Source organism: Myotis myotis, unplaced genomic scaffold, assembly GCF_014108235.1.
Source record: "Myotis myotis isolate mMyoMyo1 unplaced genomic scaffold, mMyoMyo1.p scaffold_m19_p_8, whole genome shotgun sequence".
Taxonomy (NCBI): Eukaryota; Metazoa; Chordata; class Mammalia; order Chiroptera; family Vespertilionidae; genus Myotis; species Myotis myotis.
In genome coordinates, this window is record NW_023416390.1 from 28,184,649 (window position 1) to 28,206,166 (window position 21,518).

The following is a 21,518-nucleotide window of genomic DNA, read 5'->3' on the forward strand; positions in this document are numbered from 1 at the left end:
GGGAATGTGTTTTCTCTGCAACCCAATCTTGAAAAAAAGTACACTTTTCTGGGGTTCTCATTGACTGGGGATTTGGGGTGGGCAATGGCCAAGATTGGAGGACCAGATAAACAGGAGACTGAGCAGCAGAATCTTTTGCTAAAAAGGTAGCAGAAGTATAATGTCTTCTCTTTTCCCAAGTAGCATTAAGTCTGCATTCTTTTTAATAATAATGTTCTTGTTCTTTCAGAGAAATAACTTCCTCTTAACTCAGTGACTACATGTTCTTTTCTTTTAACCTTCTGACACTGAACTATCTGAAGATTCTCTAAGGCTAAATTTTTAAAATGGTTTGAACACCTACTTGTATATACCTTTATCTTTCCAAAATAGAAAAATTCCTAAAGGCTAAGATTTTGAAAAAAAAAAAAAAAAGAAAAAAAAGCAAAGGGCTTGAAAGGCTAGAAAAAATGCTCCCAGATAAAGAATGGCATTCCCTGTCTACCTTAGAGGCCAACATCTTCCAAGGTTTACACATTCCTTTTTAAGAAATCATCTGGCCCTGGCCGGGTTGCTCAGTTGTTTCAAGTGTGGTCCCATACACCAAAACAGTTGTGGGTTCAATTCCTAGTCAGGGCATATATCTAGGCTGTGGGTTCAATCCCTGAACAGGGCATGTATGGGAGGCAACTGTTCAATGTCTTTCCTTCTCTTTCTCCATCACTTTCTCTCTAAAAATCAATACAAAAATGTTCTCAGTGAAGATTTAAAAAAGAGAGAGAGATCAACTAACCTTCTTCCAACATACAAGCGGGTTGCTTGGTTTTGCTCTTTCTAAAATCCCATATCTTCTGGTTGACTCTATCTGCAGTCTTTCAAAGACTTCAGTTTAGTTTGAGCTTTTTAGTAAAAACAGTCAATCTCATCAAACATCACAAGTGGGTCATGAATCTGTGTGGTCCATGAACTATTGGAATGTGACTGGAGCTTCATATTCTCTAAGAAGCAACAGGGATAAACTTGAGAGCTACTCAAGTAAATTCTTAAGAATGACTCTGAGTTTCAACTTGATTAGAATGTTGCTGGATTATGGCCAAACCCACCCCCACTTCTCCTTCCCCCCTGGTTCGGTTGAATTTTTTAAGAGTGCTGCAGAGTTCTCAGTTGACCTAGGAGTTGAGTTTGCTAGTCTAAGGCCAACTGGACCATATCTTAACTCATCCACCACTCTTCCAATAGTGGCTTTTCTTATCATATTGTCCTTTGCTATCTCTTCCCAATATCAACAGAAAATTTGACATCATAATAATGTTACCACATAGGAAAGGCATGGAAATGATAAATGCTCTAAAAACATACAACTAATTTTCCAAACCGGAAGGGCCCTTCATTCCCAACTCAAGAATGACATTTTGACTCAGAATGCTGCATGTCTGTTGCCAAAAACACTAATCCCCAGGTTTCTCTTGGTCCGTGATTTTCCTGGGCAGGGCTAGAGTGACTCTATCTGAAGTCTCTGGATCTTTCAGACCTCCAGGAACTGCCTTTGGGGTAAGCTCTGGCAGTAATACCCTGTGATCCCACCAGACAAGGCCCATCCTCCATCCCGCAACCACAATGTGAGGTTAGCTTTCGTTTGCCTTAGATGACTTCTTCCCTCGTCCTGAGAGACTGGCTGCCTTCCTCTCCTGGTGCCTTATGCCCTCATGGTTAGGGATGAGAGCAGAGCTCTAGAATTAAAAATATTTATGTTAAGATTTTGATCACTTAGCACTGCAACCTTGAGCAAATTCGGAACTCCTCTGAGCTCTTGATTTCTCAGTATGTAAAACTAATACCTGAGAGAATTGCATGAATCTAATTCTGTTGGCTAGCATAGTGCTTGCTCTGTGGGGCAGCTCAACAAATGTTTATTTCCTCCTTCCTAATTTATTGTAGAGTAAAAAAGACCTCCCAATAAATTTTAGAAGGAATAAAAAGTTGGAAATTGGGGCAACCTCTAGCCAGCGGTTCTCAACCTGTGGGTCACGAACAATGAAAATACATCCTGCATATCAGATATTTACATTACGATTCATAACAGTAGCAAAATTACAGTTAGGAAGTAGCAACAAAAATAATTTTATGGTTGGGGGTCACCACAACATGAGGAACTGTATTAAAGGGTCGTGGCATTAGGAAGGTTGAGAACCACTGCTAGGCAGAGCTCAGGAAGGGACAAGACTTGGTATGGAAAGAAAAGAAGAGAAATAAAAAGGAAGACTAAACTATAACAGTCAGTTTTAAACACCAGGAGAGAGAAATAAGTGAGAGGTATGAATCATCCATTAGTTCAGAAGAAGATATGAGAAGAACAATTCTAATGAGAATTAGAATTAACCTAAGCTGACTGAGAGGACACTAGGAAAAGGTTGGTATTTGATTTAACAAACCAGAAAGCTGGCTCTTTCTGCTGTCACCATTGCTATTGCTGATGCTTCTCCCCCATCCTCTTCTTTTCCACCATCAACCTAATCATCATCATCATCCTCATCCCACCATAAGAAATTGTGATGAGCCCTAGCTGGTTTGGCTCAGTGGACAGAGCATCGGCCTGTGGACCGAAGGGTCCCAGGTTCTATTCCGGTCAAGGGCATGTACCTGGGATGCAGGCACATCCCCAGTAGGGGGTGGGCAGGAGGCAGCTGATTGATGCTTCTCTCTCATCGATGTTTCTAACTATCTCTCACCCTTCCTCTCTGTAAAAAATCAATAAAATATATTTTTAAAAAAATTATGATGAGCAGCATTTTCAGAGGACTACCTATGTGATAAGCATTGTGCTAAGGGCTTAACACAGATCTGTAATCTTGTAAATAACCCTGAGGTAAGTGATATAATTACTTTTTTTTCTGCAAATAAGTTGCATAGTCAGTAAGCCAAATTTCCAGAATTCAATCTCCAAAGTTTCTTTCTTAACCACTACACTACACAGTTTCAAAATTCATGGAAACTCATGAGTGAGTTCCAAGGATGTAATGTCTAGAAGCATAGAGTTAGCCTTCAATATAGTAATAGCATTAAGGATCCATTATAAATGCAATGGTACACTATGATCTAAAGACGCTCTGTTTCCTGTGAATCTCAGAAAATTCGAGTTCTCATGTGAAGTTCTATATGTTTGGTACCTAGAAACTCCTCTAGGACGGCTAGATATATATTTTTAAATATATTTTTATTGATTTCAGAGAGGAAGGAAGAGGGAGAGAGAGATAGAAACATCCATGATGAGAGAGAATCATGGATCAGCTGCCTCCTGCTAGTCCCCCACTGGGGATCAAGCCCACAACCCGGGCATGTGCCCTTGACCAGAATCAAACCTGGGACCTTTCAGTTCTCCGTCCGATTCTCTATCCACTGAGCCAAATGGGCTAGGGCCAGCTAGATATCTTAAAGGCACCATTTCCAACTAGGATATAGGAAAGTCAAATGTTAAAGAAAGTAGACACAACTCTTCTTAACACAATATTAGCAAACCAAACTCATACCTATATAAATTCAAAAGACCTAGGGTAGCCTAAGCTATTTTTTTTTAAAAGAGCAACAACCTGGAAAACTTAAACTACCTGATTTCAAGACTTGCATAAAGCTTTAGTAATAAAGACAATGTGGTACTGATGGAAGAAGAGAAATGTGTGTATCAATGGAGCAAAAAACCCCAAACTTATGATTTTGCATGAAGGTGCCAAAGAAATGTAATGGAGACAGAAAGTCTTTTCAACAAACGATGCACAAACAACTATATATCCATATAGAAAAGGAAGCTGTCATCAGCACCTCCAAATTAACTCCAAATGGATCACTGACCTGAATTTAAAAATACTACAAAAGAAGAAAACAGGAGCAATATTTGCCACGTTAGCTTAGATGACATTTTCTCAGCAAACAAGAAAAGCACAAACCTTATAAATAAAAAAGTTTATAAATTAGATGGATTCCATCAAAATAAACACATTTGCTTTTCAAAAGACACCAATAAGGAAATGACAAACCACAGAATGGGAGAAAATATTCATCATAAATAAATCTGGCATGGGTCTTGTGTCCAGAATACATAGTAACTATAACTCAACAGTAGGATAGAAACAATCATTTTTATTTGAATATTCACCTCACAAAAGTTCTATAAATGATTAATAATTACATGAAAAGATTCTCAACATCATTAGTTATCAGAGAAGTGAAAAGCACATTGGCATAGCACTGCATAAGTACAGTATTAGAATAGCTAAAATTTAAAAGACTGACAATACCAAAAGAACGTGCCACAAATATATGGAGCAACTGGAACTCTCATACATTGCTAGTGAGAATGTAAATGATACAACTACTTCAAATAACTGTCTCTTTAATAATGAAACATGCATCTCACATATGATCAGCCATTTTACTCCTAGGTATTTATTCAAGAGAAATCAAAACACATGTCCACACAAAGCCATGAACAAAAATATTCATAGCAGCTTGATTTGCAGTAGCCCCAAACTGGAAACGATTCAAATGTGCAACAATAGGTAAATGGATTTTTTAAAAGTGATATCCATACAATGGAATATTACTTAGCAATAGAAAGGAACAAATATTGTTCTGCTGAGTCAGAGAAGCTAAACACAACAGAGTACGTACTATGTGATTCCATTTACATAAAATTCTAGAAAATTCCTACTACTCTACAGAGATGAAAACAAATCAGTGGTTGCCTGGGAATGGGATAGACAGAGGGATGACTGCAAAGGGGCAGGCAGCAACTTTTGGGAGTGAATGGATGATCTGCATCATGAGTGTGGTATTGGCTTCACAGAGTCAATGCATCTACAAAACTCTTTAAATGGGTGCTGGTTTTTGCACATAAATTATAGCTCAATCAATTTATTTTTTAAATGTCTCAGTTATGTTAAAAAAAAAAAAAATCTCTGTTTCTTCCCTTAAAGGCCTTGTAACCCAGAAAAGTAAAATATGTGACAGTTTCTGTGCTATATAATAAAGGTTTGGACAAAGGTCTTCCCAGAGACCAGGACCTTTGATCTTTGACTGAGATCTGAAAACACAGGTTAATTACACCATACAGACTACAGGGGAGGTAGCTGAAGTGGAGGGAACAGCAAGTACAAAGGCATGAAGTAAGAAAGTGTACAGAGTGAACCTAAGAAGCATGGGGCGAAACAGGAGAGCTTTTAGAAGTTGATTTTGGACCACTCTATTCTAGAAAGTGTAAAAAATAGCTGTAAAGGCAAAGAAGAGCTCTGCAAGCTTTAAAATAAGCAAGTGACAGGATGTATGTGATGGGCGTTACTAACGATCACCAAATATTTCCAGCTCTTTCCAGGAATGTGGTAGATTTCATTTTCCTGCCACTTGCAAAATGAAGCATGCCCACTTTGGCCAACGAAATGTGAAGGGAAGTAGTATGTGTCACATCCACATGAAAGCTTTTAGAGCAGTTTTTGATTTGGCACATTCTCTTCCCCTTCTGAGGTGATGAGAGAAGAGCACATTGAGTGAGACTTTCCAGGAGGTTCCTGAGAGGCTATGATAAGCAGAGCTCCTCACCTTTCCCATCTCCCTACATCCTGTGATGAGCATGTCGCATAAATGGAGAAAAAATGTCTTGTTACTGTAAGACTGGTGCTTAGTGATTGTTTGTAACTGCCCCCAAAAGTAATCTAACCTTCCTGATACAATGTGCAGTGTTTAATTTTTTTAATATATTTTATTGATTTTTTACAGAGAGGAAGGGAGAGGTAGAGGGATACAGAGTTAAAAACATTGATGAGAGAGAAACATCAATTCAGCTGCCTCTTGCATGCCCCCCACTGGGGATGTGCCTGCAACCAAGGTACATGCCCTTGACCGGAACGAACCTGAGACCCTTCAGTCTGCAGGCCGACGCTCTATCCACTGAGCCAAACCAGTTAGGGCTACAATGTGCAGTTTTAATGGAACTCTGACTATAACACAGATGATGGATTTCACAGGAGAGAACTTGCAGGGGAGGCTACTGCAATCCACAGTTGATATGTGCAAGCACTAAGGCAGGGCCATGAGCTGAGAAAAGAATCTGGAGATGTAATAGCAAGAACTGACATGTGTTGATAATGACTGAGATTCTAAAAGAACCTAGGGGTCAACTATTCTAGAGGTGTTGAAAAGAGAAAGTTCTTACCAGAAGAAGAATGACTAAGTGGGGAGGGAAGTAAAACAAGATTAATTTTAAAATTAATTAAGATTAAATTTAACCTGTTTAAAAGGTTAAACAAAGAGCTACAAGCAGTCTGGCAAAGTGCAACGCGTCAAAAGCAGAAGCACATCCCTATCCAAAGAAAGATCATGAACTTTGGAAGAAAACAGACCTGGGTGTGAATCCTCAGTGAATTTGTCAAGTCATCCAGTGTCATTCATTCAGCAAATAGTAACCAACTTCAATTATTCATTCAGCAATTGAACACCAAAAAGGTCCCTGCCCTAATGGGTCTTACATTCAAGTGTAGGGAAGCCAACACTACATATTTCAGCATTGTGCAGAGAACAGACATGATACTGTGATTATGACAAGGAGGCAAAAATAATAATGTAGGACTTGTCAAAGACAATGACCACTTCACTTTGTTCAAAACCCTTATCTGGCACCAAAGTCAAAGGTAGAGATTTGTGTGTCCTTTGTATGTACAATGATAGTTCATTGATTGCAAGGGAGCAAGTGGGTTGTGCTTCACCTGCCGGCGGCCGGTCCATCCTTGTTGCTTGACACAGTCGCTGCAGGGAAGAAACATCTGCACAGCATATGTTTCAAGGTACCTGGCATATACAGCATACTGTTCTTGATATGTTTGCTCCTCCTTTTTTAGCGCTATGTGTTATAACCAGAACTACCCCCCTGAGAAAGGTTGTTTCCCCAGGTGGGGATTTTTCCCTGGAGTTAGGGATTAACAGGACTAAGGAAGAGAATAAATCAGTAAAACCCCCCAGTGTTGCAGAAATACCATGTACTACTTATGAAGAACTTGGACTAAGACTGTTGGCAAAAAATTTGGGACTTGTTGGGCCCACATCCCCAGGGGTCTGCCCACCAGGGAAAGCACCAAAGCCTATACTCCTGAAGACCCACCAACACAGGGCAGTCCCAGGGAAGGCAAGCAGCGGGGCTGGGAGGACATAACCTTTACTGGGTAGGATAATCTCCTTCAGTCACTTCCTTGTAGCCTATCAATAGAGCAGTAGAATAGTGACCTTGGAATAGCCCTTATAATGGAACACAGAGATTAACCTAGACAAGATTAAAATCAACAGAACTAGATAGAGACAGGATTTTTGGCAAAGGTCAGATAAGAAACTATGGAAATGAAACAAGGAACTGTAGGTTACCCAAAACATACCATGATGTGATTATAGAGACATGCTTCTAGGATCAAATGGTATAAATACAGATGTAACAGAACAATAAAGAGAACCTGGCCATGCTGATCATCTGAACGCTGTCTCCATGTCCTTCATTCATCGCCGACTCCGTCCACACCTTTGGGAACCCCTGGACCTGCTGGGGCTGGACCCCAACATTCACCCTTTTCTACTGAGCTGAGAACATCTCTATCTTGTGCCACCATTTCTCATCCACCTTATTTTCCTTTATGCAACTGGAGGATCAAATTCTACTATCGATTGTTTAGTGAAGACCCTGGACAAAGGGTTTCTACTGGGTCATTGCATTGGATTTCTATCACTCCTTGAGGTGGGTGCCATGACTATGCCCGGTGTACAGAAGAGAAGACCCAGCCCAGAGAGGTTAGGTCACACTAGTAAGTATGGAAAGGATTCAAAATTCAGAGTCTACTGTGGAGACCAAGCTCTTAACCACACTTCCTCCTTACTGTACAGGGTGGGGGGAAAGTAGGTTTACAGTTGTGAGCACATAAACCAGAGAGTTTATTTTGGTATTATTATTGTATTATTTTCCATACAAACAACTGTAAACCTATTGGGTCTCCCCCTTCCCCCCATATTTACATGACAAATTTCTCTCCTGCTCTGTTGTGGCATCAGAAGTGAGGTGCAGTTGACTGCTCCTCCCACTTCAAAGGTGATAAAACTAAGTCTGGTCTTTCATCAAAATGACTTGGTTTCAGGGAAAAGAAATTAAGGTCCAAATTGAGAAATCTTCTGGAATTCAGCAAAAAGGAGGAGCATTTAACACTAGCTTTGAGGTTATTTCCCCCCCCCCCCAGGAAGTAGTGTTAGTCCATGCAAGATTATCAATACGCCACTTGGAATTCTTGGACACTGTTATTTCAACAGAGCTTCTGATGTCCTGTCTACCCAGGATGGCAGAAGAAGGTTCCATAAGAACCTCCTGTCAATAGGAAGATGCTACTGCATACCACCCTGCAATATATGTGGCCTGGGCACACATAAGTCTTAATAAAGAGTTTAATATATATTTTATAAATATATAATCTTAATAAATATATCATATATTTGATTTTAATATATTTTTAATAATGCAATAAATCTTAATGAAGATGTAATAATAAAAGTCCATTTATTATTTTCCTAAGAAGAGACCCTAATTCAATGCAGCTAACTTAACGTGAGACATGCATGTAAAACAGTGGCTCTTAAACTTGGTTGTAGGTGGGAATCTCCCGGAAGCTTTAAAACAAACTCATACCCAAGTCCTACCACTGGAAAGTCTGGTGTAATTGGTTTGGGATGAACTAGGTATCAGGGTTTTTAGAGGCTCCTTCGGAGATTCTAATGTACAACCACAGTTAACAATTGCAGGCATGAAAAAATAAAAATAATAATAAAAAAACAGAGGGAAGACTATAATATTCACTCTACAACTAAAAGGAAAAGGGCTGTGTCTTCATTCATCTACTGTCAGGGTTTTGTTCACCTACATAGGTCTAATACACTATCAGGCCCAATTCTAATTGAAGCAAGTGGTTCTCAGTGACCAAACCGTGTATTTCACAGATGGTGTTTGATGCCCAACTGCTGCAGATGTTGGGACACTGCTCCCACACAGGGGTTCCAAGCCTGGAGAAGAATTCAGGTGGTCTGTGAACTTGGATGGAAGTAAACGTTGCACCTCCAGCTTCACTAGCTTTCCTGGAATCTCAGCATTCCCTTGGGCGATGAATATGGACAACATTGATCATTGTATTCCAGGAGAACTGATTCTGACTTAATTGTGCTTTATGTATTTAAAAGCATTATTCTGAGAAGGGTCTGAATGCATCCCCAGAGCCATTGTGGTCAGTGGCACAAGAAAGGGCACCAGCCCTGTTTTGAAGAGTGTGCCCTGACGAGCCAGATAACTGCACGTTTGCATCCAAGGCCACCTCCACCAAGGGCACTCCGGGAGGGAGACACCCGGGACAAAGATGGCTCTAGGTTTCCCCTGCACTTCCGCAGATAAGATTTAGCCTGAAAAGCCAGTTCAACACAGCAGAGAATAGGATGGGCATTCTCTTTCGCCTCAGCTGCCTTCTGCTCTTGGCATTTCGGAGTGCCCAGACTGCCAGGCTGGTGGTAACTTGAGCCTCCAACTTAATCAAAACACACAGCGCCCAGTTCAAACTCAGGCAGACAAGCCAGGGAGCCAGACACGTTCTCCTCTGGTAACCCCCAGGCCCCAGCTGCCCCCCCCCCCCAGCCCGCCCCCCACCCCGCACGCCCCACCAGAGATGCCAGATTTCCTCCACTGCCCCCACCGACAGGTGTCCCTGGCCCTAGGGCAGGGACTGCCCAGACTGGGTCCTGGGTGCCTTACCTCAGGGGGCCGCCCACAGCGCCAGGAGCCGCCTCATCTCCAGCCTGCGCGGCGCACACCTCCAGGCTCTGCCGCGCCCCGATCCGGCGCGATTCGACTCAGCTGCCCCTCCAGGTGCAAGCGGTTGGAGAAGGGCGAGCAGCGAGTTCACACGGTCGGGAGCTGGAGCCCGCAGGGCCTCTCCAGTGCCCGCACCCTGCGCGTCTCCCACTTAATCTGGGCACGGCCGCTGGCCACTCCCTTCACTCCGCTCCGCCGCCTCCCCATCGCACACCCCCAAACTCCCCACCTCCGCCCCGCACCCCGCCCCGCCCCGCCTCGGCTCCAAGATTTTGGGAGCGTCCCTCCCTTCACCCTTCACCTTGGACCCTCGCCCACCTGCCCCGCAGGCGCGCGGCCCTTCCTCGCCTCCTGGGCACAGCGCCCAAGTCGGAGGGACGTAGCCCGGTGAGTTGGAGGGGAGGGGGGACGAGGGCGGGACCTGAGCCACTGCTTCCCTCCCTGGGAGCCACAGTCAAAAGCCTGGGTGGGGAGGGACGGACGGCGCTGCTGGGCCCTACAGAACACGTCCCGGGCTGGCTGCCGAGGCCAGCTTCACCGCCGGACTCCCCTACCGAGAGCCACGCAAGGGACGCGGTGGCCGGATCGCCTGCGGGACCCGGACTCGCCGGGACTCTGAGCGGGTGCCCACCATGAGCCCCTGGACGGCGCGGGGGGCGCCCGCCCTCCTGCTGCCGCCAGTGTCCGTGCTGGTGCAGGTGCTGCTGCTGCTGCTGCTGGCGGCCGCGCCCGCCGCGGGCAAGGTGAGTGCGGGGCGGCGCCACCCCCATCCCCAGCACTGCAACTCCCACCCTCCGCCCTGGGACACGCCCGCCCCACCCGCCGGGCGCTGTCCTGGAGACCCTTCCTGGTGGCTGCGGGCTCCATGGAGGTCCCTAGGCGGGCAGCGTGGGGGGTGAGCAAGCGGAGATGCCCAGGGAGCAGGTGGGTAGGTAGGTCGATGATCGCCAGGGATGAATGCGTGAGAACACGGGATGCAGAGAGGCGCGGTGTCTCACAGGTTGGTGAATCAGAGCAGGCAGCGTGTCCTGGCAGAGAGCACACAGGGCTGGTAGTGAAAACCCGAGCCGAGCCGGAGTCCTGGCCCTGCCGCTCCTTAGATGTCACTTCACGCTGAACTCTGACCTCTCTGGGTCTCGGTTTCCTCCCTGCCAAAGCTTGTGCTCCAGTGTTCAATCCGCATCATCGGGGAAAAGCTGATGCCATCACTGAAGAGTGAGCATCACCTTAGAGATAGAACTGATGTTAGTATAAATGAAGCAACCTGCCACTTTCATTTCCAGTAGGAATTGGAAAGATCCCCCATTCATTTAAATCCAGCCCCTATTTCTTATTCTTTGCAATTACAAATAAGTTGGGCGCCCTCAGTACTGTTATGGCTCCTAGAGTTGAGTTACTTGATTTTAGGTTGTGAAAATGAAATTCAACTTTTCAGATTCTTTCTGTGACTTTTATATTAAAATTTTTAATTTGGAAAAATAATTTGGGGTAATAATGCAGTTGTTTCATTTCCAAGCATAAGCAGATGTTTTACAAATTTCATGACTGAGATTATTATTGGATATTAATAGTCCTGTGCATTTATGTTCCATAAAAAGATTTTTGGAACCCTTGGCCACATGTAATCCAAGTACTGTCCATGCAAATTAAAATGTAAATTAAAACATTACAGATGAAGCTAACATGCCCTTGATAACCTCCATACATCGCCCCCTCCTCTGTCTAAACAAGGTATCCACTCAGCACTTCATATTTCTTTTGCAGTGTTTCCTATGCATTTACGTGAACATATGTGGACCCACAAACATTTTTAACATAAGTGATATGATTGATTTTATATGTATATATTATGTTAAATGTTATATGTTTGTTATATGTTATATGTTAATATCCTTTTGCAACCTATAAATCTGTCCACGTCAGTATTTAAGATAGATCTATCTCTTTTTTTCTTTTTTGCCCCCTTGCGTAGTTTTCCACAATATGAATATGCCAAAACTATTGGGCCTTTCTCCTATTGATTTACAAAACTTAGGCTATTTAGTGTTTTACATTTTATAAGTTTTGTAATCCATGTAATCTCTACACGGAGCTGGTTCTAACCAATGTATTTTGCATAGACTAGGAATGTGCAACCCAGGTAGCTCAGTACTTCTGGGGATAATGGATGGAATTCATCCAAGTCAGTGTAGATTGTCTACCAGCTTTAATCGGGAATAGATAAATCCAACAAGCAAACAACCTGGAGGAGATGGATGCGATGGGAAGGCTTGGGGGAAAGGTCCAGAGCAGGGTTTGCACATCCTTCTAAACTCAAAAAAAAAAAAAAAAAAGGAGATATGTATTAGAGAGGAGTGGAGAAAGAGAAGGGGAATCACATGTGTATAAAGATTATCCAGGAAAAGTGTGCTCTGTGATTATACAACCTCTAATTAGACTAATTTTCAATTATATTGTCATATTCCCATATTTTTATTTTTTATCGATTTTTTTTTTTTTTTAGAAAGAGCGGAAGAGAGAGGGATAGAGAGATAGAAACATCGGGGAGAGACGTCATCAATCGGCTGCCTGCTACACACACCCCCACTGGGGATCGTGCCAGCAACCCAGGCATGTGCCCTGACCAGGAATCAAGCCAGCGACCTCTTGGTTCCTGGGTCAATGCTCAACCATGGAGCCCATATTATTTTTTACACGTCAAATTTGAGATAACAGTTTATCTTTTCTCTTTTGGCCCTAAAAGTCCAGACTGGGCAGAAACATGGCAAGCAAATACCAGGAGCTGAATAAGAGCTGGATTTAGGGAGGATACTCACTCAACAGAATTCATTTTTAAATTTAAAAATGTAGGTTGAATTAGGAAACATTTCAAACTAACAAGAAGTGATGTGACAGACACCATTGTATCTGTCCTCAAGAGTAAGCAGGCATGAATAAGTTTTAATCTGTTTGCTCTCACATTTCTCCCCTTTAGGAAAAACAATGTATAAATAGAGAAGGTCACACACACAGTCTTTACTCCATCTCCCACCCCCACGAAGTGTGCACACAGCTGACCATATGTTTGAACTGTGAGTCTACTAATTTTTTTTTTTTAATAAATGCAACAGCCCTTCCTATTCCAGGGTTTCACATCCTCGTATTTCCTATCAGCAGATTCAACCAACCGTGGATCAAAAAACAACAGTATTTCCTCATTCCCAACTGCACATGGAAAATACTGTTTTCCAGCAGAGGTTGGTTGAATCCACCAATGCACAGGGCCAACTCTAGAGTATATATGTATATATGTGTAATATGAACACAACTGCAATGAATGAAACAACTGCAATTTTATATATATATAAAATTATGCCATATAAATGTGCAGAAAATATTTTATTCCAGCCTTTGATTTATCTGAAATGAAACAACTGCAATTTTATATATATATAAAATTATGCCATATAAATGTGCAGAAAATATTTTATTCCAGCCTTTGATTTATCTTCTCATTTAATTACTGGTACCTTAATGTATAACATTTTTGTCTACTATAATCTCAAACTTATCCATTTTTTTCCTTAGTATTTTGTGGTTTTCATCTTTTGAAGAAATCCTTTCCTTCCCTGGTATTATAAAAATGTTCTCATTTTTTTTTAAAAAAAAAGTTTTACAGTTTAACTCTTTTACATTTAGAACTTTTAATCCTGGAATTGTTTTCTACTTATAGAACATGATTTCATCTTCTTCCATAGAGGTAGCAAATTATCCCAACACTACTTATTGAACAGTCCATTCCTTTCCTCACTGTTTTGTAATATTACATCCGCAAACATGTGTAGCAAGCACTCATTTATATTTGAGTCTGTTTTCATATATGGGTGTGTTCATTTAGGGATTTACTTTCTCACAATGGTTTAGGGTTTTCTGTTTCTCTACTTCCAAAGTATTTAATATTTTATCACTACTGTAAATAGCATATTTTGCAAAACTTAATAGTCTAACTATTAAAGATAGAGCAAAACACAGTTGAATTTTGTATTTTAACTTTAATAAAGCAACTTTGAATAGTTGAAATGCATTTAAGGCTAAAAAGTTTCCTCTAAAATACTACTTTTGCTGCACTACACACATTTTCATAAGCACTATTTTAATATCATTAAATTTAAAAATCTTTTCTAATTGATTAATTTTCCCTATGTGTTATTTAGATGTTTATTTATTTTTAATACCCAAAAATATGGGGATTTTCTAGTTATCTTTTTTATTGAATTGTGGTAGAGATAATATTCTGACTTCAAAGATTTCTATGTAAATCAATTAGATCAAGATTTTTGATCATGCAATTAAAATTATAATGTATGTGCACATGTGTCTCTTAATCTGAGATTCTATACTTTTCATCAAATCTTGAAAATTCTCAGAAATTTCTTTTTTATATTTCTCCTTTCCCACTTACTCCTAAAGTTCTTAGGATGCATGCTGGACCTTCTCATCTTTTCCTCCAGTTCTTCTAACTTCTTATATCAGATCCCTTCCAGATGCTACTCAGCTCCTCTTGGCCTCACTTTGCTCCTGGGTTGTGGGGACTTACTTCCCCAGCTGTCACCTTGGCCACAGACTTGACACAGGCACAGCCTGATGGCTCCTGTAGATTCTATCTCATGGCTTCTTATTGTGCTCTAGAAATGTAGGGAATTAACACCTATGGGGCAAATCTTTGCCCAGTGGGAGACAAGAGCCATTGGATAAAATTCTTCTCTCTACAGAACAACTGTCATGAAGTATGAGGGTTATGCAGACTCCCTATGAGACCAATTGCCAGTTGTACTTGAGACCAAGTTGTGGCATTTTGAGCTTTTGTTCTGGTGCTGCTTCCCACCAGGCTGCATTATATGAAACATACTCATACCCATCTTTTAATTTTTAATTCTCTCTTCTGTTGATTGTAATTTTCAGATTTTTAAATCTACTTTAATTTTCAATAATAAAAGAAAGCTCTAGATCTAGAACCATTCCGTATGGATTGTGCCTAAATATCTGTACAACTTTTTCTCCAAAAAGTTAAGGTGGTTGGTTCTGGCTATAAATGCTTATAGCTATACACATTACCATTTACATATATTCAATTATATTGCCCCATTATCAAAATATGAGGAAGTTTTGCTCAGTGGATAGAGCATTGGCCTGCGGACTGAAAGATCCCAGGTTTGATTCCGATCAAGTGCATGTACCTTGGTTGCGGGCACATCCCCAGTAGGAGGTATGCAGGAGGCAGCTGATCGGTGTTTCTCTCTCATCACTGTCTCCAACTCTCTATCCCTCTCCCTTCCTCTCTGTAAAAAAACAATAAAAATATATTTTTAAAAAAGAATTAAACATTACCAAAACAGCAAACACTTGGAGAAATGAATGGAGATAAGGAGAGAGATATTAAAAACCAATATGGCACACCTCACCTTTCTTCTTCAACTGTAAACTAAACATCACTAGAGTTCAGCCAGGTAGCAGGTTTAGTGTTACCTTGAACCAGTTACCTCCCAAAAGAGCCATGTTTTTGTTATCTGAAAGTGGTGGTACTTTATGTATTGTAGATAAAGTATTCAATACAATGCCTGGTACAAAGTAAGTAGCCAGTTTTTATATTCTAGCTATAGTTATTTGATTATTACTATGAAAAGCAGGACGGAGAGAATGGGACAGAGACTTAGACATGTGGCCAGGTGTTGGGGATTCACTGAAAAACTAGACAGTCTGCATCCCTGGCCATGGTTAGGAGCCTAGCAGAGTAGGGCAGGGAGACAATAGCCCAGCAAACAAGTGTGTAACTAGATCGTGGTACCTGCCAGGACAGAATGGGATGTGGTGATGGAGAAGGAGAGATTCTACCATAGCTAGAGGTGGTTGGGAACAGCTCTCTAAGGAACTGGCTCACAGGCTAAGCCCTTACATGGAGACAGCCTTGGGAAGCATTGAAGAATGTGGCCAGGCCAGGGTTTCTCCATGGCGGAGAGAGGCCAGACACTTCCAATTTTATGGCTCCTGGGTTGTCAAAGAATAAAACCAGACTAACAGAAGGTTTTTTGTAAAAAGAAAGAGAAAAAGTTGAGTTAATTTGCTCACCACAAAGGGAATGTATATACCAAGTATTTTTGCTAGAGGTGGAGTGAGGAAAGGGAAGCAGGGAACCAGGGTAACCCAAGGGGTTGGGGTCAGGGTGGTTGTGCTCATGGAGGATGGAAAATTGCTCACTGCACAAGGTGAAATCAGTCCACAAGACTGCATGTGGCTAAACATCGTATAATCTTAATGTTTGCACTGAACAAATTAATATTATAACATAAAGAGCTATTCACAAGACATTAGTACTGGATGAGTAATGAATTCACACTGTGACTTGGTAATGGGCCCACTTCTCAAGTGGTGTGATGAAAACATTCTTCTTTCATTCCTGTTGATGTGTCTCTGTCATTCTCTCCTCAACCTCATTTAGACTAGACAGGTCTTAATTTGCTGAATGTGGCTGTGAGGCCCAGGGCAGGAAGTTGATGCTGTACCTGAAGAGCCCTTGTCGCAGCCAATGTAGGCCAGGGCCTGAAGGGGCTCTAAGCCAGGGAAGAGTGAAACCAGTTAAGGACCTGCTAGAAGGAGGTGAAGAGCTCCTCACTCAAAGAACCAGCAACACCAGCCCCACCCCACCTCCACCCAACCCCATGCTGGTTAGGAAGGCAGAATACCATGTGGGCCCACCTCAAACCTCCCAGTGGGAATCTGCATTTTAACCAGCTCCACAGGCGTTTGTGGGCACACTGTTGTCTGAGAACAGTGCCAGCCTCCATAAGCAGTCTGGAGATGGCACTCGGGACTGTGACATGACTCCAGTTTTAAAGATTTGTTCTCTCCTTGGGAATCCAACTTACGTAAAGGACAAGTGACAAAACGGGAGGCAAGTCATGTTGGTTTCTCTTTGGCTATGTCTTGCAAGTAAGAAAGAGAGGAAAGAAGGGGAATCAGTCTAATTCAGTGGTTCTCAACCCTCTGGCCCTTTAAATACAGTTCCTCATGTTGTGACCCAACCATAAAATTATTTTCGTTGCTACTTCATAACTGTAATGTTGCTACTGTTATGAATCGTAATGTAAATATCTGATATGCAGGATGTTCTTAGGCGACCCCTGTGAAAGGGTTGTTCAACTGCTAAAGGGATCGCAACTCACAGGTTGAGAACCACTGGTCTAGATCAACATAGCAGTTGCTCAATCTGTCCCTATTCATTGATTCAGTGCTCTTAATTTGATGATCATTCATGTACACACTAAGGAAGGTTAAAAAATCCAGTTCATGGTTCAATTTATGTGTACACACCTAAGCTAAGATATGTGTCCTATAAATGCACACACATATGTTTAAAGAGTATTTGATATTCTCAGCATTTTAGTAATAATTATTGCGATGAATTAATGGTTTTTAAAAAGTTGAATTCTCAGAACTATTTAAAACATAACTATATGCCCTAGCCAGTTTGGCTCAGTGGATAAAGCATCGGCCTGCAGACTGAAGGGTCCTAGGTTTAATTCCAGTCAAGGACATGTACCTGCGTTGCAGGCTCCTCCCCGGCCGGGGCCCTGGTCAGAGTTCACGCAGGAAGCAACCAATCAATGTGTTTCTCTCACATCGATATTTTTCTCTGTCTTTCCCTCTCTCTTCTACTCTCTCAAAAAATCAATGGAAAAATATCCTCAGGTGAGGATTAAAAAACAAGACCAAAAACAAAAAAAAAAACAACCATAACCATATAAAATCTTTTACTTTTCTGACAGTAGTTTGGGACAAGTTAGGAATTTTCCTCTTTAAACTTTAAGATCAATGTTTGTTCATTAGATTGTCTCTCCAAATTGGTCTTAGAGCAGTGATTCCACTGTTTAAAAATGAGTTCAAGTGTATTTAGAAACCTTGGGAGATTCATCATTATGTAGACAAAACAGTCAGGTCATTGGATTTTTTTCCCCACAGGATATTTTGTTGTTACTTGAACTTCTCAAGGAAAAAGTTCTGCAAATGGAAAGTTGAGAAAGCTTCAGTGTTTTCCCTGAGAATCAAAGGACAAAGTATGTCTGGAAAGACCCAAGACAACTCATTTTTGAGTTTTACCACGTGACAGGATAGTTTTCTGTTGTTTATTTATATGTGATATTGGGAAAGCTGAAGAGTTCACATGCTGGCTTTTAAACAATTTTATGTGCTGTACAAAGTTTAGAACATGTTTAAAAGTACAAAAAGAAATATAAAAATAAAAACTGTCTATAATCATGATACTGTAGATGTTTACTGGTAACATTTTGGTGTATCCCCTTCTAGACTTTTTAAAAAATATTTTTGTACGTTTTTATTGATTTCAGAGAGAAGAAGGGAGAGGGAAAGATAGAAACATCAATTATGAGAGAGAATCATCTATCAGCTACCTCCTGCATGCCCCACACTGGGGACTGTGCCCACAACCTTGGCATGTGCCCTGAACAGGAATCGAACTGTGACCTTCTGGCTCATGGGTTCATACTCAACCACTAAACCACACCATCCAGACTAGACTTTTTTTTTTTTAATTCTACTTTTTTTTCACCTAATAATTGACTGGTAAAATTTTTGAGTCATTAACTATTTCAGATATTATTTGTAAATGCCTACAGAGTATATTTCATTGTAGGTTTGTACCATAACTTATTAATGCCCTTCTATTTAATATTTTGGTTATCTGTAATTATTGAGAAATAATGCTACAATGGAGCTCCTTGAAGATAAACATTTACAAAATCATATTTTAAATAATTTTATATGTAGATGATTTATCAACTGTATGATTTTATGCATTCTTGAGTACAATGTCAAGGTAATAGCATTCCTGATTTATAGATGAGAGTCTTATCCAAGGGCATTTATCAAGTTAGCACAAGAAGTGGGTTTAGAATTGCGAGTTCTGGTTATTAGGGCTCTTTGGTAGAGCTCTTCCCTACCAAAAACTTCCCAGATAATCTAAGGGGAGTGTCAGATGCCACTTTATTCATCATTTAACTAACTTAGCAATATTTGAGATAAGATTGATTTTTAAAATGCTTTGGTTATCGGGAAAGAATGATTATTTTTTTAAAATATATTTTTATTGATATCAGAGGAAGCGACAGGAGATAGAAACATCAATGATGAGAGAGTATCATTGATTGGCTGCTTCCTGCATGCCCCCTACTGGGTATCGAGCCCGCAACCCGCAACCCAGGCATATGCCCTTGACTGGAATCAAACCTGCAACCCTTCAGTCTGCAGGTTGACACTCTATCCACTGAACCAAGCCGGCTAGGGCGAAAGAATGATTCGTGACACTATTATCCTTTCATATTCAAAGCATCAATGAAATGATTTTATTTACTGAAGTATTATTTGTTTCTTCAATCTAGAAAGAGTTTAACTTTGTTTCTAGGGATTTCTCCTACTGATCTTCTTGAAGATGGGTGTCATGCCTTACCCATCCTTCTGGGTCCAGCTCTTGGCATCACACTGGTACTACTGGTCCTCAATGAATGTTCATGGAATGAGGCCAACATTTTATTAAATACCAAAACTAAAATTCAATAAAGAATTAATAGATTCTTGAACCCTTTGGCATAAGCCTAAAAAGAAAACTCTATTTTTCAGATGAAATATTGAAGGCTTTATTTAATCATTCAGCTAGATGCTGGGACAAAGGTAGATTAAACCAATGTTCCTTCCTACTGTCACAGAGAATGCCACCAACTGAGAGGTTTAGATAAGTGCACAGACAGTAACAATGAAATTACACATGCTGGGACCAGGCAAGTTTGGGAAAGCAAAACTTAAGTGGAGTTGAGAAGGAAGAACAAAGATCAGTAAAAACAGCAAACATGCAGGGTTTAGATGAAGCAAATGTGTAAGGGTAATGGAGTAGGAAAGTAAGATTCCAGTGACTTTAAAACATAGTTTATCTTTAAAGTACTTAAATTTGTTGGAACGGGCAGAAAGCAGCATGTAGAGTTGCTGATGGTACTTTTACCTTCTCTCAGCCTCTGCCCCAGCTGGAGCCCGGGTCAGCTTTTAATAACAGGGCTGGATTCTCCTTATTTTGCAGATTCCACAAGCCCTTCCAAAAAGTGATAAAACTAAGAACAGTGCTGTATCTGAAATCTCATAAGATAAGGTCCCTACCAATTGGAAGCCAGACTAAATGCCTGTATAGATACCAGTGCTAATTGCTATCGATGCAGTTGGAGTGGAGGACCAAGAACTGATCAATCAAACACTGCATGTGCCTGAGGCTGTGCCCATAAAACTGGTCAGAGTTTTGTACTCACTGTGACCTGCCCAGGCCTTTCATAGACGGAACATTCAGACCTCAGAAGACCTGAACAAGCAGTATCCCCACATCCCAGGCGAGCAGTCATGCAGGCAAGGGCATCTGAGGCACCCTGCCATCCAACAGAAGCAGCACATGGCAGCAGTAAGACCTCTCATCCTGTGCAGGGATAGTTTGGGGCAGGTCAATTGAATTCCAAGACTCTCCATTTCCTCTATTATAAGATGTGGTTGATAAAACCTACCCCTCCTATCTCCAGAAATAATGCACTTGAACACATTTTGCACACAGGAAAGTGTTCTACAAATGCCAAGTTGTATTGAGACAGGAATGAGTTTCAATGTCAGAAAAGCAATAGTCCAAATATGTTTCTTATACGCATTTAATTCTCCTGTTATTTTTGTGACCTAGTATCAACTTCCTGGAATGTATTAAGGAGTTTTTATATTTTCAAAAATATTATTCAGTGCATTCTTTGCTGCTGGTATTTTCTAATAACATTATTTAGAAACATCAGCAGAAATGCCATCCTCCCTCAGCACTGTCCCCATTAAAAATGAACTGTCTTATTTACTTTGCACCATCCCATGTGAATAATGATGCTACAACTCACCCAGTGATTTCATCACTTTCATGGTTACTTTCCAAACACTTCGATGAAAATACCTGTTAATTATGGAGATAATCCTGGGTAACATTTAATGATAATAAATTATTTATTTTTTTAGCTTTAAAATATAGGCTCTTTGGCATGTATTTAAAAGAGAAGCCATTTAACCGGCTTTGGCATACAGCCTCCCTCAAATTCCATTAATATGTAATCAGCTGCAACAGGGTAGAAAGTATAAATTCACTTGGTGCTCATTCACTGAGCTCCTTAAGTGCAATGCACTGGGCTAAGGAAACCCTTGGAATATCCTTTAGACAGAGGCTGACTCCTTGGGAAATTTCAAGATGAAGTCTCTAGAACTAGTTATCAGATTGAGCAAAGATATTTTTTCTATGTTGATCTTTTTTTCTAACAATAAAAGTAATATATGCCCATTTGTAAACATTCGAGATCTATAGATAAGTATAAAAATAGTACTACTAATATAAAAACCTAGAATAGACAGTGTTAATATTGTGTTATATTTGTATAAACTGAGATCATATAGAATTTTGTATCTTCCTTTTTTGACATTATATGGTTATTACTTTCTTTCTCACATAATCAAATACCTTTTAGAATCAAATGCATCCTATTCCATCATGTTGATATACCATGTTTAGGTTTCTTTTCCCTGAATTTTTGATATTATAAGCAAAGCTAGGATGAATTCTTGC

General features: G+C 40.8%; 2 protein-coding genes across 7 annotated transcripts in view; one reads left to right on the top strand and one right to left on the bottom strand.

The window, feature by feature from the left end:
* COL4A4 (collagen type IV alpha 4 chain) overlaps positions 1-10,046 on the bottom strand; it is a 112,602-nt gene extending 102,556 nt beyond the window's left edge. For all 4 annotated transcript variants that reach the window (XM_036320241.1, XM_036320240.1, XM_036320239.1 and 1 more), the window contains exon 1: positions 9,788-10,046. The gene's annotated coding sequence lies outside the window, so the exon portion shown is untranslated. The remainder of the gene's footprint in view (positions 1-9,787) is intronic.
* A 203-nt stretch (positions 10,047-10,249) lies between these two features.
* The window catches only part of COL4A3 (collagen type IV alpha 3 chain), a 123,863-nt gene continuing 112,594 nt past the window's right edge, over positions 10,250-21,518 (top strand). For all 3 annotated transcript variants that reach the window (XR_004969527.1, XM_036320436.1, XM_036320435.1), the window contains exon 1: positions 10,250-10,590. Coding sequence is in view for 2 of the 3 variants with exons in the window: in XM_036320436.1 (XP_036176329.1) it covers positions 10,480-10,590 (111 nt within the window). In the remaining variant the exon portion in view is untranslated. The remainder of the gene's footprint in view (positions 10,591-21,518) is intronic.